This window comes from Carlito syrichta, unplaced genomic scaffold (genome assembly GCF_000164805.1).
Source record: "Carlito syrichta isolate Samal-C Ts95f unplaced genomic scaffold, Tarsius_syrichta-2.0.1 Scaffold303429, whole genome shotgun sequence".
In the NCBI taxonomy this organism is placed as follows: domain Eukaryota; kingdom Metazoa; phylum Chordata; class Mammalia; order Primates; family Tarsiidae; genus Carlito; species Carlito syrichta.
This window is the reverse complement of record NW_007247525.1, coordinates 288140-303715: the sequence shown is the minus strand read 5'-3', so window position 1 is coordinate 303715 and position 15576 is coordinate 288140. Positions and strand designations below refer to the sequence as shown.

General features: G+C 36.4%; 1 protein-coding gene across 1 annotated transcript in view; it reads left to right on the top strand.

Moving 5' to 3' along the window:
- FOCAD (focadhesin) overlaps positions 1 to 15576 on the top strand; it is a 95453-nt gene that overhangs the window by 67462 nt on the left and 12415 nt on the right. The window contains exons 17-20 of the mRNA XM_021712614.1: positions 9617 to 9745; positions 11783 to 11898; positions 14452 to 14712; positions 15257 to 15346. Of these exons, the coding sequence (XP_021568289.1) occupies positions 9617 to 9745; positions 11783 to 11898; positions 14452 to 14712; positions 15257 to 15346 (596 nt within the window). The remainder of the gene's footprint in view (positions 1 to 9616; positions 9746 to 11782; positions 11899 to 14451; positions 14713 to 15256; positions 15347 to 15576) is intronic.

The following is a 15576-nucleotide window of genomic DNA, read 5'->3' as shown; positions in this document are numbered from 1 at the left end:
TTTATTACAGGGGTTACACATGTGCATTGTGGGGTTGAGATCTGATCCTCTGTGTAGCCGAAGTATGTGTGATAATGGGTCTTGTTTTAGTGTACTATGTTCGGGTATGCCATTTATAACAAGGTTATTTGAGGATGCGAACTGGATGAGAGATTTAAAGCAACTTTGTTTCCAGATTTCAAAACATCTGGGTCTTTTTAACAAGTGCTGTTAGGCCTTCTCAGTTCCAAAGCCATTGTCTGTAAAGCATTCCCTTATTTCTTATCTAAGACATTTGTTTGAAGGACAAAGCATGTCATAAAGGAACTGACCACTCCTGTTGTTTAGAATTGGATTCTTTTGTCCAATGCTAAGATCTCTGGGGAAAGAACCAATGCCTCTGTTCTCCCTGGGCTTTGGGACTCCCTCTCTTCTTTCCATGCCTCCTCCAAGTACATGGAACTGTTGAGTGTTTTCTCTAACAGCTTCTATAGTTCCTTTCATTGCAGTTAATGTCCAAATTAGTTTCCTACAAATACAGTAGAAAATTTTGTGTGATTTTAGTTATGCTACTCAATACTGATTCTCTACTCTTTTAAATGTGGAAGACTTATTAGTATGTTATAGGGCTGAAGTGCTTTTCAAATCTATTCTCCCTTTTACAGATTTTCCTTGTTTCTGACACTAGCTTGTATATTAAGTCAATTCTAGTGACTATAGAAGCAAAAATGTAAGGTGAATAGCAAAGTGCAGTTATTGGTAAAAGTTGTCCTGTCAAAGAAAGAGCTCATTATCTAAGAACAAAATATCTGGAAAATGTTCATATTTCACAGAGGGCCCTGGTATTAGAGAACTAGTTGAATGCCTTTCCTGGTTCCCTAGATCATCTAGAAACTGCAAAATTTCTGTAGTAGATTGTATAAAAGTACCTGGGATAAAATTTTATATAACTTTAAAAACACTTGATTTCTAAGCAATTTTAAAAGTAGAAATCTGTTTATGTTTATGAGTTAATGATTTCCAGTACAGAATTGTTTACATTTTCTTAATAGGAGAGACATGTAATCCTATGCACGATATTTACTTTAACATCTGCCAGTTCATCAGACTTTTTCTATGAGTTGTACACCAAAAAGATCCTTAAAAAGTAATTTAATTTTTGGAGATTTTTTGTTGTTATTTGAAATCAAAGACTCTAATTTACAGCCAACATTGTATAGAGACACTTACCACATATGTGTAGTTAGCAGAGTTATATGAATAGCCAACCAGATAGTTCCTTGCATGACATTTTATTTTTATCACAGAATTTATCACACCTGATTTTGCCTAGGTTTTTGTTTGTTTATTTGTCTTCTCATTAAAACATAAGCTCCATGACCATAGGGACCTATTCTGTCATGTTCAACACTGTTTCCACTGTAGAGAGGAACAGTATCTGAAGCCCAGTAAATAATAAATAGTTGAATGAATGTGTTTATAAGTGTATTTATTTTTTTAAAGAAATTATTTTCCTTATAATAGCAATGATTAACTCCCTAATAATATTTTCTGAATACCTAGCATTACATTTTAAGATGTAAGATAAATAAAACATCAGTTACTGGTAACATAGCATAGAAATGTTGGTAAACACCAACATTAAGCATGGCAGGTGTGTTGAGCTTCAACATTTTTAAAAAAGAAGAATCTGAGGTGGAGAGGAGAGAAGCATCTTTGGAAGGCACACTATTAGTCGTACCTTCCTAGGTCAGTAGGGGAGAGAGAGAGACAGAGAGAGAGAGAGAGTTAAAGGGAAATGAGTTCGGTTAGTGGTGGTTGGCTAATCTGAGAAAATGTACTGATTTTTGAGATAGCTCTGGTTGGAAATAAAATTAAAATATGGGAGAAAGGCCTGGATTTGAGGTATGGATTCATAGTCATCAATTAATAAGTAATACTTGAAACTGTGAGAGTGGATGAGCCCAGGCAGTGAGACTTAGCAGAGGAAGAACACAGAAGCTTAGAGAAGCAATTATATCAGGAATGAGGAGCAGGGCTTGGTGACTTTCACCTGTTATCCCAGCACTTTGGGAGGCTGAAGCAGGAGGATCACTTGAGCCCCAGAGTTTGAGACTTGCAGTGAACTGTGATTGTCCACTGTACCCCAGCCTGGGTGACAGAGTGAGACCCTGTCTTAAAAAAAAAAAATGAGCCAGGCTCGGTGGCTCAGCCTGTAATCCCACGCTTTGGGAGGCTGAGATGAGTGGGTTGCCTGAGCCCATGGGTTCGAGACCTGCCTGGGCAACTTGGCGAGACCTCATCTCTACAGTAAATCAAAAAATTAGCTGGGTGTGGTAGCGCGCGCCTGTAATTCTGGCTACTTGGAAGGCTGAGGGGGAAGGATCGCCGGAGCCCAGCAGGTCAAGGCTGTGGTGGCCGGGAGTGGCCACTGCACTCCAGTCTGGGTGACAGAGTGAGACTCCAACTAAAAATAAATAAATAAATAAATAAATAAAAAACAAATAAAAACGGAATGAGACAGTGGTATATTTTAGATGGAAAAGTATGGGCAAAAAGACAGAAAAAAATGCGCTTGAATTTGACACTTAGATGGCCATCTTAGCAAGGGCGGTTTTGGTGGAGTGATAGGACCTATAGTTAGATAGTTAGGAAAGGCTTTTAGTCTTTTACCATTGAGTATGATGTTAAATGTGGGCTTTTCACAAATGCTGTTTGTCATGATAAGATGATTTCATTCTGTTTTTAGTTTTCTGAGTGTTTTCATCAGGAAAAGGTGTTGGATTTTGTCAAAGCTTTTTCTGTGTCAACTGAGATGGTCATGTAGGTATTTTTTCTTTGTCCTACTAGTGTTGTATAATACATTGATTTTCTTCTGTTGAACAACTCTTGAATTTCTAGGATAAGTCCTATTTGATCATGGTATATAATCCTTTTAATATGCTATTGGATTGTTTGCTAGTGTTTTGTTGCTAACTTTTGCATCTGTATTCATAAAGAATATCGGTTTCTAGTTTGTTTTGTTTTTTAATGCTATCTTTTTCTGCTTTGGCATCAGGGTAATATTGGTCTCCTAGAATGAGCTAGGAAATATCTCTCTCTCTCTCTCTCTCTCTCTCTCTCTCTCAACATTGAGAAAGATTGGTGTTAATTCTTTAAGTATTTAGTGGAATTTACCAGTGAAGCCTTCTTGTCCTGGACTTTTCTTTGTTGAGATTTTTTTATTATTGACTCAATCTCTCTACTTGTAGGTCTGTTAATATTTTCTCTTCATTCCTAAGTCTGTTTTAGTATTTTTAATTTTTTTAACTTAATCTAGATTATCTAATATGGCATACAGTTTTTCATAGTATTTTCTTATCCTTTTTATTTCTATAAGATCAGTAGAAATATCTCCACTTTCATTTGCATCTTCTCTTTTTTTCCTCCTTGTCTAACTAAAGGTTCATACATTTTTTTTTTTTTTTTTTGTCTTTTCTAAAAATGAAACTTTTGGTCTATAGCAGTATCACCCTGAACAGGCTTGATCTTGTCTAAAATGAAGCTTTTGGTTTTACTGGTTTTATTTATTTTTTTATTCTATACTTTGTTATCTCTACTCTAAACTTCAACATTTTCTTCCCTCTAACTTTGGGAATATTTGCTTTTATTTTTCACTCTTGGCAGTGCAAAATTTGGATACTGATTTAATTCTTTTTAAAATATAGGAATTTATTGCTATAAGCCACCCCCCCAAGTAGTGCTTTTGCTGCATTCCATAGGTTTTAGTATCTCGTGTTTTTATTTTTATTCATCTCAGAGTATTTTCTAACTTCCCTGTATGTTCTTCTTTCATCCATTCGTCATTTAAGAGTGTGTTTTTCACTTTCCACATGTTCATGAATTTTCTAGTTTTCCTGGAGATCTGTTCTTGATTTCTAGCTTCATCCCATTGTGGTTAATAAAGATACCATATATAATTATAGTCTTTAAAATTTATCAAAACATGTTTGTGGTCTAACATATGGTCATTCCTGGAGAATGTTCCATGTGCTCTTGAAATAAATGTATATTCTGATGGCATTGAGTGGAGCTATGCCTCTGGACCTCTTTGCTTTCTAGTGTTGCTCAGAGGTATATAGAGGTATTTCTAGTGTTGCTCAGAGGTATATAGAGGTATATTTTTACTAATCTTCTGTCTAGATATTTTATCCATTATTAAAAGTAGAGTATTGAAGTCTCCAACTGTTATTGTAGAGCTTCCAGTTTTTCCCTTCAATTCTGTCAGTATTTGCTTTATGCATTTGGGGGATCTGTTGTTTGATTTGTAGGTGTTCATAATTGTTAAACTTCTTCATTAATCTAGGTTGAATTTATGCCAGATTAGCTTCAATAACAGACAAAAACTCTGCTCCTATAAAGCTCTATCCCTACCCTTTTGTTATTTTTGACTCCCATTATGTGTTTATGTGTTATATGCCCATTAACATAGATAAATAATTTTGTTTTATGCATTTGCCTTTTAAAATTATATAGTAAGTGAAAAGGGAGTTACAAAAAAACAAAACAAAACACTGGCTTTTATATTTACCTATATAAATACCATTACCAGAATTTATCTTTCTTTCTTTCTGTGGCTTCAAATTGCTGTCTAGATTACTGTCTAGTGTCCTTTTATTTTAGACTAATGGACTTCCGTTAGGGAATTTCTATGAATGACAAACTTGCTCCGCTTTGTTTTTCTGGGAATGTCTTAATTTCTCCTTAATTATTGAATGATAGGTTTTGTTGGATATAGCATCTCTGAATGATTTTTTTTTTCTTGAAGCACTTTAAAAATGTTAAATTGTCATTCACTCCTTACTGGACTAAATGGTTTCTAATGGGGAATGGCCTGTTAGTCTTAATGAGGACCCTAGATGTGATGAGTCACTTCTCTTTGTTGCTTTTTAAGACTTTCTCTTTGTCTTTTGAAAATTTGATTACAGTTTGTCTTGTTGTGCATCTCTTTGCGTTTATCTTCTTTCTTAGGGTTTCTTGATCTTCTTGAATGTATACATTTGTGTCTTTTAATCAAATTTGGGAGGTGGTGGCTGTTATTTCTTTAAATATATCTTCTCTTTTTCTCTCCTATCTTTTTTGGCATTCCCATTATGCATGTGTTGGTATGCTTGATGGTGTCCTTAGGCTCTATTCTTTTTTTCCTTCTTTCTTTCTGTTCCTTAGACTGAATAGTTCCAATTTACCTATCTTTATGTGAGCTGATTTTTTTTCTTTTGTCTGCTCGAATCTGCTATTTAAACTCTCCAATGAGTTTTTCATTGCAGTTACTGTACTCTCTATTTGTCCATGTATAATTCTCCTGTTTTTTGTTGTTTTGTTTTGTTTTTTGTTTGTTTTTGTTATTTGTCTATGGTTTCCTTCAGCTGTTTGAGCATATTTTAGACAGTTTGTTTCAAATCTTTCTCTAGTAAGTCCAATATCTGTGCTTCCTTTGGGACAGTTTCTGTTAATTATTCTGTGAAATGCCCAAAATTTCTTGTTTCCTTTCATGCTGTATAATTTTTTTGTTGAAAACTGGACATTTTTTGAATGCCTGTCAAAGTTCAGTTTTATTCTAAGAATTAGAATAATTATTGTGGTTAGAAATACATAACATAAAATTTACCATTTTAACCATTTTTAAGTTTAATTTTGTAACATTAAGCATATTCACATTGTTATACAACTATTATCACCATCCATCTCTAGAATTTTGAAAACTGAACATTTTGAATATTATGATGTGATAATTCTGAGTATCAGATTCTGTCTGCTCCTCAGTGTTTGTCTTTGTTTCTTCCTGTGGGTTACAGTTGTTTGTATGTCTTATAACACACTGTATTTGTAAGACCTATATTCCTTGTCATGTGTAGTCTGTTAAGGCTCTACTCTTTTAGCTTGTGATTGGCTAATGTTTGACAGAGATTTCCTTGAACACCAGAAGTTAAAAACCAAAAACAGGGCAAAGAAAATACTCTGCTTTCACTTCTTCTACTTTTTTTAGTCTCTTCAAATTCAGCTGCTTTTTCTGAATGTGCATCATCTTTTAAAAAAATTGTGATGATAAGCATATAAAATAATTTGCCCTCTTAATCATTTTTAAGTATACAGTTCAGTAGTGTTAAGTATATTTACATTGTTGTGAAATAGACCCCAGGACTTTTTTGTCTTATAAAACTAAAACTCTGTACTCATTAAGCAATAACACCCTTTTTCTCCCTCTCCCTAGCCCCTGGCAGCCAACATTCTATTTTGTTTTTCTATGAATTTGATTACTTTATATACCTCATATAAGTGGAATCATACAGCAGTTGTTCTTTTGTGGCTGTCTTATTTAAGTTAATGTAATATCCTCAAGTTTCATCCATGTTGTAGCATGTAACAAGATGCTCTTCCTTTATAAGGCTGAATAATATTCCCTGTTATGTTTATAACACATTTTGTTTATTCAGTCGCCTATCAGTGGATATTTGGGTTTCTTTTACCACTTGGCTATTGTGAATAATACTCCTGTGAATGTGGGTATGCACATATCTCTTTAAGAAACTGCTTTCTTTTTTTTTTTTTTTTTTTTTGGCTATATGTCCATATGTGTGATTGCTGAATTATACGGTGGTTCAACTTGTAATTTTTTACTTATCTAAAAAATGTATAGCTTTTTGAGGAACTTTCAATAGTGTTTGTACCATTTTACAATCCCATCAACAGTACATAAGAATTTCGATTTCTCCTTATTTTCATCAGCACTTATTATTTGCTGGTATTTTATTGTTGTTGTTTTTATAGTAGCCATCATATTAGGTGTGAGGTGATATCTCACTGTGATTTTGATTTGCATTTTCCTGCAGGTTAGTGATGTTGGTCATCTTTTCATATGCTTGTTGGACATTTGTGTGTCATCTTTGAAGAAATGTCTATTCAAGTGCTTTGCGCATTCTGATATGCTTCTTTTTTTAATGCTACTCCTTTTTTAGCTGCTGCTTTTCCTTTTGTTGGTTCTGCCTCTGCTTCTTCTTTTTTAGCTTCTAATTCTACTTTTCCTGCTAACTTTACTGCATATGCTTCTACTTTCTCCTATGCTTCTCATTTCTGCTACTGTTTTTCCTTTTGCTGACTCTGTTCCCTTTTTTATTGTCTACCATTTTTGCTTTTGCTTCTCTTTTCCTGCTTTTACTGATTCTGTGAGTTTTTCTGCTAATTCTGCATTTACTTCTACTTTTTCCTGTTTCTCCTTTCTGAAGCTTTTCTTCTGCTAACCCTGCCCTCATTCTACTTCCCTTTTTTCAGTGTGCTGATTTTGCCTCTGCTTCTTCTTTCTTCTATGCTTCTCCTTTCTGCTGCTGTCTTAACTTTTGCTTACTCTGCTTGGATTTGCTTCCCCTTTTACAGCATCTGCTGATTTCACCTCTGCTACTCCTTTTCCTGTATGCTTCTCTTTTTCCCATAGACTTCTCCTTTTCCCGTATGTTTCTCCTTTTCCTGTATGTTTCTCCTTTCTGTTGCTATTTTAACTTTTGCTTACTCTACCCTAGTTTTGCTTCCCCTTTCAGCATCTGCTGATTTCACCTCTGCTTCTCCTTTTCCTGCATGCTTCTCCTTAGGGGAAAACCTTATGCTTCTTTCTGCTGCCATTTGAACTTTTGCTTACTCTGCACAGGTTTTGCTTCCCCTTTTTCAGCATGTGCTGATTTCACCTCTGCTTCTCTTTTTCCCGTATGTTTCTCCTTTCTGCTGCTGTTTTAACTTTTTGCCTACTCTGCCCTGGTTTTGCTTCCCCTTTTTTAGCATCTGCTAATTTCGCCCCTGCTTCTCCTTTTCCCATTTGCTTCTCCTTTCTACTGCTATTTTAACGTTTGCTTTGTCTGCCCAGGTTTTGCATCCCCTTTTTCAGCATGTGCTGATTTCACTTCTGCTTCTCCTATTCCTGTATGCTTCTCCTTTCTGCTGCTGTTTTAACTTTTTGCCTACTCTGCACTGGTTTTGCTTCCCCTTTTTTGGCATCTGCTGATTTCACCTCTGCTTCTTCTGTTCCCATTTGCTTCTCCTCTCTGCTGCTGTTTCACTTTTGTTGACTCTGCCCTTGCTTCTGCTTCTCCCTTCTTACAGCATCTGCTGATTTTGTTGCTTTTTCTGCTGATTTTGCCTCTGCTTCTCCTTTTTCCCTATGTTTCTCCTTTCTGCAGCTGTTTTTCCTTTTGCTGACTCTGCCTGCACTTCTGATTCCCTGTTTTTCAACATCTTCTGATTCAGGTGCTTTGTTTGCAGATCCTGCCTCTTGCTTTTTTTTTTTTTGCTGCTGATGCTTTCCTCTTTGCTGATTCTGCGGCTCTTTCTGCTGATGCTAATTTCTCTTCTGCTGATGTTGATCCTGCTGATTTTGCTTCTCCTTCTTGTTCTTCTAGTGCACTATTTCTGACTTATTTGTAGCTTCACTTTTACATGACCCTTAATGGCTATTCCATGCCTGACTGCAGTGTATGTTTTCACTCATAAGTGCTCCAATATCTCAGTTTTTCAATTTCCAGTTATGATATGTACACCCCTAAAAAGATAATATAATATTTAAATAGTGATACTTTGTGATAGGTACCTGGTTAACCTATGGATTAGCTGTTACTCCCTTAGATGCTCACTTCTAGAGTGATCACCATGACACAGGTTGAGGAGCAGGAAAAAAGCAGGGAATCCCATGGTACAGAATGCAACCAATTCTGTAGATAAGGAGTATCTAAGGAGCCATAAGGAGTAGATAATATCTATAATTCTTACAAGGGAATGTACCCAAGTGAGCAGTAGTTGCCTCCCTGCTGGAAGTCAATAGGTAGCGAGTGAGAAGGCAATAATGTAGAGTAAGTTACTTAGTTTTGAAAACCGAGTAAAAAGACAGGAGAATGTAGAAGACAGCTAAGTAGCAGTATGGAATATATTTATCCAAATAAGAGGGAAAATTGGAGACAAATAAAAAAGAATGAAGTCCAGTCATTTGTAGCAGCATGGATGAGCCTGGAAGATGTTAAGTGAAATAAATGAACCACAGAAAGATAAACATCTCACTCATATGTGGAAGCTAAAAAAGTTGATCTCATGTAGAAGTAGAGGAGCAATAGTGATTACTAGAGACTGGGAAGGGTAGGAGGATGGGAGAATAGGGAGGGGTTGATTAAAGGATACAAAATTACAGCTGGATAGGAGGAATGAGTTCTAGTCTTCTATGGCACTGTAGGGTGACTATAGTTAACAATAATTTGTTGTTATTTTCAAATAGCTAGAAGAGAAGAATTTGAATGTCCTCAGCACAGAAATGATAAATAGTTGAGGTGATGGATTTGCTAGTTACCCTGATTTGATCATTGCACATATATATGGAAATCTCTATCCCATAAAAATGTATTATTATTATATGTCAATTAGTTTTTTTGAATTAAAAACGAGAAGAACAGCGAGAACAGGTTTTGTAGCAGAGGGAACAAGTTTGAAATTAAGAGCACAAAATTGAAAGATTAATCACAGCTGAGGACATGATAGCAAATTGTTTGAAATCAGAAGAAAGTTGGCATTTCCACTTTCCTAATGCTCTGAAGTTGTTTTATTACTATTTTTTTCCTTTCTTTTGCAGGTCCTGAATCTGTGCCTCCTTCCCTTCTTAAAGTAGTGATGAAACCCATAGCAACTGTTGGAGAAAGCTACCAGTATCCTCCTGTGAACTGGGCTGCACTCCTCTCTCCACTTATGAGGCTAAACTTTGGTAAATATCAGGTATTTTTCAGACTTTGCTCTTAGGATTTGACCTGAGTAAAAACAGATTCTGTGTCATAATTGGTAGTAACTGAATAGATTTTTCAGATCTTGAAGTTTGTCATTCTTGGATGGGATGGCTGGGTTACTTTCACTGAGTCACTGAGTCTCTGAGGAGAAAGAGCTGTAAAGAAACACACCAAATGCACTTGTCAAAAACAATACTTGTCAAAAACAATACTTGACTGAGACTGAGGTACATATAGCTGGAAACCAGACTACACTTCCAGAGCCCTAGGTTTCAGGAAATACCATATGGGATGCTGTACTCATTTTCTATTGTGGCTGTAACAATTTACCAAAGACTTGATGGCTTGAAACAACACAAATGTATTATCTTCACAGATGTATTGGCCAAAAGTTCAGCATGTTTCTTATTGGACTAAGATCAAGGTATCAGCAGAGCACAATTTCTTTCTAGAGGCCCTTGGAGAGAATCCATTTCCTTTTATTTTCTAGCTTGCAGAGGTTGCCCACATTCTCTGACTCATGGCCCCCTTTCTCCATCTTCAAAGCAAACAATGGAGGGCTGAGATCTTCCTGCACCATCATCTATCTGATTCTCTGCAGCAAGGAAAGGTTTTCTGCTTTATGGACTCACATGATTAACGGACCCACTTAAATAATCCAGGATAATCTCTCCATCTCACGTTCTTTAAGCTTAATCACATCTGCAAGATTTCCTAGCTATGTGAGCTAACAGGTTCCAGGGATTAGGATGTGGACCTTACTGGGGACCATTATTCTGTCCACCACAATTATTTTGTGGTGAGAGACAAAGGGAATACACATCTCAACACTTCCAGTTTATCCACAGCAACCTCTTTTATACAGAATGGAGTTACCGTGTGCAAATTTAATGTATTTACTCCCTGTTCCAACTCTAAAAAAGAAAAAAAGAGCAAGTGTGGAAGGTAGAACAGTTTAAACAGTGTTATGAAAATGTGTATGTGTATATTTGTCATGTGAATTCTGTCACTTAGAGTGCTTATCTACATCTGATATACATAACTTATAAATTATACTTTATGTGTAATTTAAAAGATAATTTTTGCTATTCACAATTTTTTATATAAGTACTTTCATGTGAACCTAATCCCTGTATATGATATGATGTCACCATACTGGATTTCCAGGGATTTCATTTGAAAAATATGTTCCTCTGTCCCTAACTCTACTTTGGTGTGCTATGTTGAAATGGTTGTGTTTTAGTCAAATCCTTAGAAAAAAGAAGAAAATGTCTGGTTGGTCGGGAAAATAAGTGTGCTGATGGGACTCTAACTACTAAAAAGATTCAATCCCTAGAGAATATGGCTATATCTTTAAGCCATTCCAGACCTAGATATATTCTCTGTGTGCTGAAAACGACATGGAGGAGGGGGAGAAACAGAGATTGAGTTGCATTTTCTTATTTTTTTATAGTGTTTGAGTATGTAGATTTCCCTGGATATCATAAGATAAATTTCCCTACCTAGTTCAAGATCCTTGCTGTACCCGAGACGTAGGACTTTGACACCATTGGACACATTCTTTTGCCTCATAACAGATCACTTAAAATACCTTCTAGGCCGGGCGCAATGGCTCAAGCCTGTAATCACAGCACTTTGGGAGGCCGAGGCGAGAGGATTGCTTGGGCCCAGGGGTTCGAGACCAGCCTGGGCAACTTGGTGAGACCTCGTCTCTACAATATATATAAATTAGACAGGTGTGGTAGCAAGTGCCTGTGGTTCCAGCTACTTGGAAGGCTGAGGCTGAAGGATCGCTTGAGCCCAGCAGGTCGACTCTGGGGTGCCGTGAGCATGCCACTGCACTCCAGCCTGGGCGACAGCATGAGAGACTCAAGGAAAAAAAAATACCTTCTAGTTTACTGGAGTTCTATTACATGCAGAAGTCACACAAACAGGTGCTTTAATTTGAGAACCTAAAGCCTAAAAATGAATCAAGAGAAACAGCTATATGACTTATTCTTTCCTTTCTTCTATTTCAGGTGAAGAGATCCAGCAACTATGCCTTGAAATTATGGTGACCCAGGCCCAGTCATCCCAGAATGCAGCTGCACTGTTGGGCTTATGGGTGACACCACCACTGATTCACAATCTGAGTGTATGTAGTAACTAAGGGTGTTGGCCAGCAAGAGGATATGGTCCTTTTGGGGGAGATTAATACTCACTTGGGTGATGTGTTCTCAATGTCAAGAGTAGAAAAATGGAATCTTACAAAACTTGGGAGCTTGGTAGCAACTGGCCTGTACATTGGAAAATTATATAGCTTAGAACCCGGCCATAGCCATTACCATTCATGCTTTAGCTACAATTTATTACGAAAAGGGGAAAATGATGACCAAAAGTATTAAAATGATTTGTCTCAAGATGATACAACTAGAAAATTGTGAAGTTATTTGACCCTTGGTTTATTTGATTATATGGTACATGCAATCATTTCAGTGGGTGTTAAGAGAAATCTGCATGTACTGGATTCATACCTATATTACCCCTCCCATTCCCAGAGGCAGCAATTAAGATGAGTCTCAAAGGCTTGATTGGATTATGTTAGGCATCAGTTTTGAGGCACCAGAGAATGTAGGTGGGAGGCTGTAAATGGAAAGAGTGAAACAAATCCTCTAGGATATTTAGCTTGGCAAAGTGTTGAGAAAGAAGTGATCCAGCTTGGTGTTTGTGATAGAGGGAGCTAGCACTTTCTAGGTATAGGCAAGTGCAGATTAGAAGAAAGGGGCAAGAACTTTTATTTAAAGATATTAAGTTAGTAAAGATATATAATTTTGAGTGCTTTGCAAACTAGGACAGAAAACCACATTCCATGATTCCTTAGTGGTTTACCGGTTAATATAAGTTAAATGCTCACATCTTTGACGTGTCTTCATAATTTGGCCTATTATTCTTCTGTTCTAAAAGGCTCTTATTCTTTGAGAATAGCGCAAAGCCCTTTTATTATTTCCTCAATCTCATGGCTTTTGTCCTTATTCTGCACTCTCTTTGTTTTTTATTTTTTAAAATCTTTTCTACTCCTTCCAGTTTTCTTTCATTGAAAGTGGATGTCATGGAGGTCCGCATCCTTCCTGTCAACTGTTAGCCTTACCCCACCTGTCGTCTCCAGGTGGTTCCCATCTAGCTGCCACCTACTGAGCATTTACTGGTTACCCGACATCTGCAAGCACTAAATGACTGCTTACACACGTCAGAATTAATCTACCTACAAGCCTGATAGGACAATTTTTTAAATAGTTTTTTGAGTTTAATTTCATTGCCTAAAATAGGGCCATTTTAAGTTGCCCTATTTTGAGTTTTAGTATGTTTATATAGATTTTTCACTCATCACCAAGGACACTTCCATCACCCAGGAAAGTTCCATTGTGCCTGTTTCTAGTCAGTCCCCACTCCCAACTTCAGACCCGCAGCACCACTGATCTGCTTTCTGTCTCTGTAATTTTGCTTACTTTTAAAGAACTTTTATATTCGTCTAACTTTTATATAAGTTTTAGAAATTCCTGAGAATGGAATCATGGAATATGAAGTATTTTATGTCTGGCTTACTGCAATCCTAAGAGACACATTTCATTATTTCCATTTTACAAGTCGATAAACTGAGGCAAATGGAGGTCATGAAAAGTTTGCATAGCTAATAAATGGGAGTGCTGTATTTAGATTATTTCAAAGTTCTATTCTGTTCGTTTATTTTTCCTTTTGAATTAAGCCCATCTTTAATAGCCTGTTTTGTGACCCCAGAAATTTTTTTTAGATTTTAGTTATCCTTTCATTTCTCTTTTAGATATGTGCTACTCTTTGCATTTGTCTTTGACTATGGTTCTTTATTGTTATCTTTGTTAATTGACTAATTAAAGTTGTGAATTCATTTTCATATAAAGTGATCTCAGATGGTATATTCTTTAATATGACCTCTTCAGAAAACTCATGAAACTACATTTATCTTTTTTGAAATTTACTGATTTTATTTTCAAATTTTTTTAGACTATTTCTTTGGACTTTCTGCCCTTTAGTATTATACTTATGTTTCTAAGAATTTTTGAAGCCCACTTTCTTAGAGCCTTTGTCACATAACATAACTATTACTAACTGTGCACCTTCTTGGCTCTTGTGAACTCTAAGGTGCTTTTGTCAATTCTACATGCTCAGCTGGTGGTTTTTCTTTGGTCAGAAATGGCCCCAGCATGCCAGTTCTTCTTATTGCTTCCTTATTTTTTCTCAGAAGAAGAAACTTATAATATCAGATGCTCTGTTTAGTTGATTTCCAGCAAACGGGACTTTCATCTTCTAGAGCTTTTCTTGCCAGAGAAAGTGACCTTTGAAAACTTAAAAGCAACTGTCATGTACTTTCAGAAGTAGCATTTTATTCCCATCGTTGAAAAGATCCAGGGTTTAAGTTGAGTAGTTCACAGATGGATTGACAGATACCATATACACATATGAGTCACTCAGGATCAGAAGTAACTGCAGCAGCCAAAATTACATGCATTGGTGGCCCATTGGACCATGAAGCTGTGGGGAAATTAATGGTGAAGGAAGTAACCTGAACCTTTCCTTTCCCGGTCTACCCTCAAACAGTGATGATCCAGAGGTCTTGAGCATTGCAAACCCAGACTTGTCTATTTACATCTTACCTCTTCTGTTTTACTTCCAGCTGAATATTAAGAAATATCTCTTGATATCTGCACCTCTGTGGATAAAACACATCTCTGATGAACAGATCCTGAGTTTTACTGAAAACTTAATGGTGGCTGTTTTTAAAACAGTTTCACCACTTGGCAGTCATGAGTTATGCCCAAGTGCCTTACAGGGTCTGAGCCAGGCCATGAAACTGCCCAGCCCTGCCTACTACCTCTGGAGTCTGCTCTGTGAAGCTACTGGGAAAATTTTTGACCTCCTGCCAAATAAGATTCGGGTGAGGAACAAAAATATTTACATTCCTGACAATTTATGTTTGGGATTTTTTAAAGCCCTTTTGGCAAAGTGGGGAGGTATATGTTTTAAGAATGTGGGTGGGAAGGCTAGCAAGAAATAACCACATTCTTCGCTAGGAGTGTGTTTGCTTCCAGGATCTAAATTGAGGTTGAATCTTTAGAACCAAAGTTTTGAGCAAACTCAGAAGCAGGTTGAGTATGGGGAAATTTCCTGTGAGGCCTTTTAACCAAATGTCTGTGGAAGACATACTGTTTATATCAAATGACTTAACGTTAGTCCTTCCCCTCCCCCAACAAACCCCTGAATTGTAGTTTTACAAAGAGGTGAAAAATTCATCTGATAAGGAGAAAAAAAGCACAGCTTAAAAAATATAGCAAGCAACAGGAAAGATGTTTTTAATACGATAAAAATTGGCTATATGTTTTGGTTTGTTTAAAATTAAATTCTCATCTAACAATTTATCAGAACATAGATTTTTTTATTTTACATTGTGTTTTGACATGCTTGGGATTTTTCTTTACCAGAGAAATGATCTAGAGTTGTATATCAGTATAGCAAAATGCCTCTCGGAAATGACAGATGATAACGCCAATCGGGTTGCCCAGATTACTAAGGTAATAACATATCTATCTATATTTTTTCATTACTGAGACAGAAATAATAATTGGAGAGTTAATTACAATGTCCTTTTGGCTGAATCTAGTTTTGCTTCATATTTTTTACTGGTTAATTTCAGAAAACTATCTTTCCATTTCACTGTGGGGTCTAGTTTGGCTGGAAGTTAATAAATATTGTATGGATGGATAGATGGATGAATAACTTGTTAACCCAATTTCTTCCACTC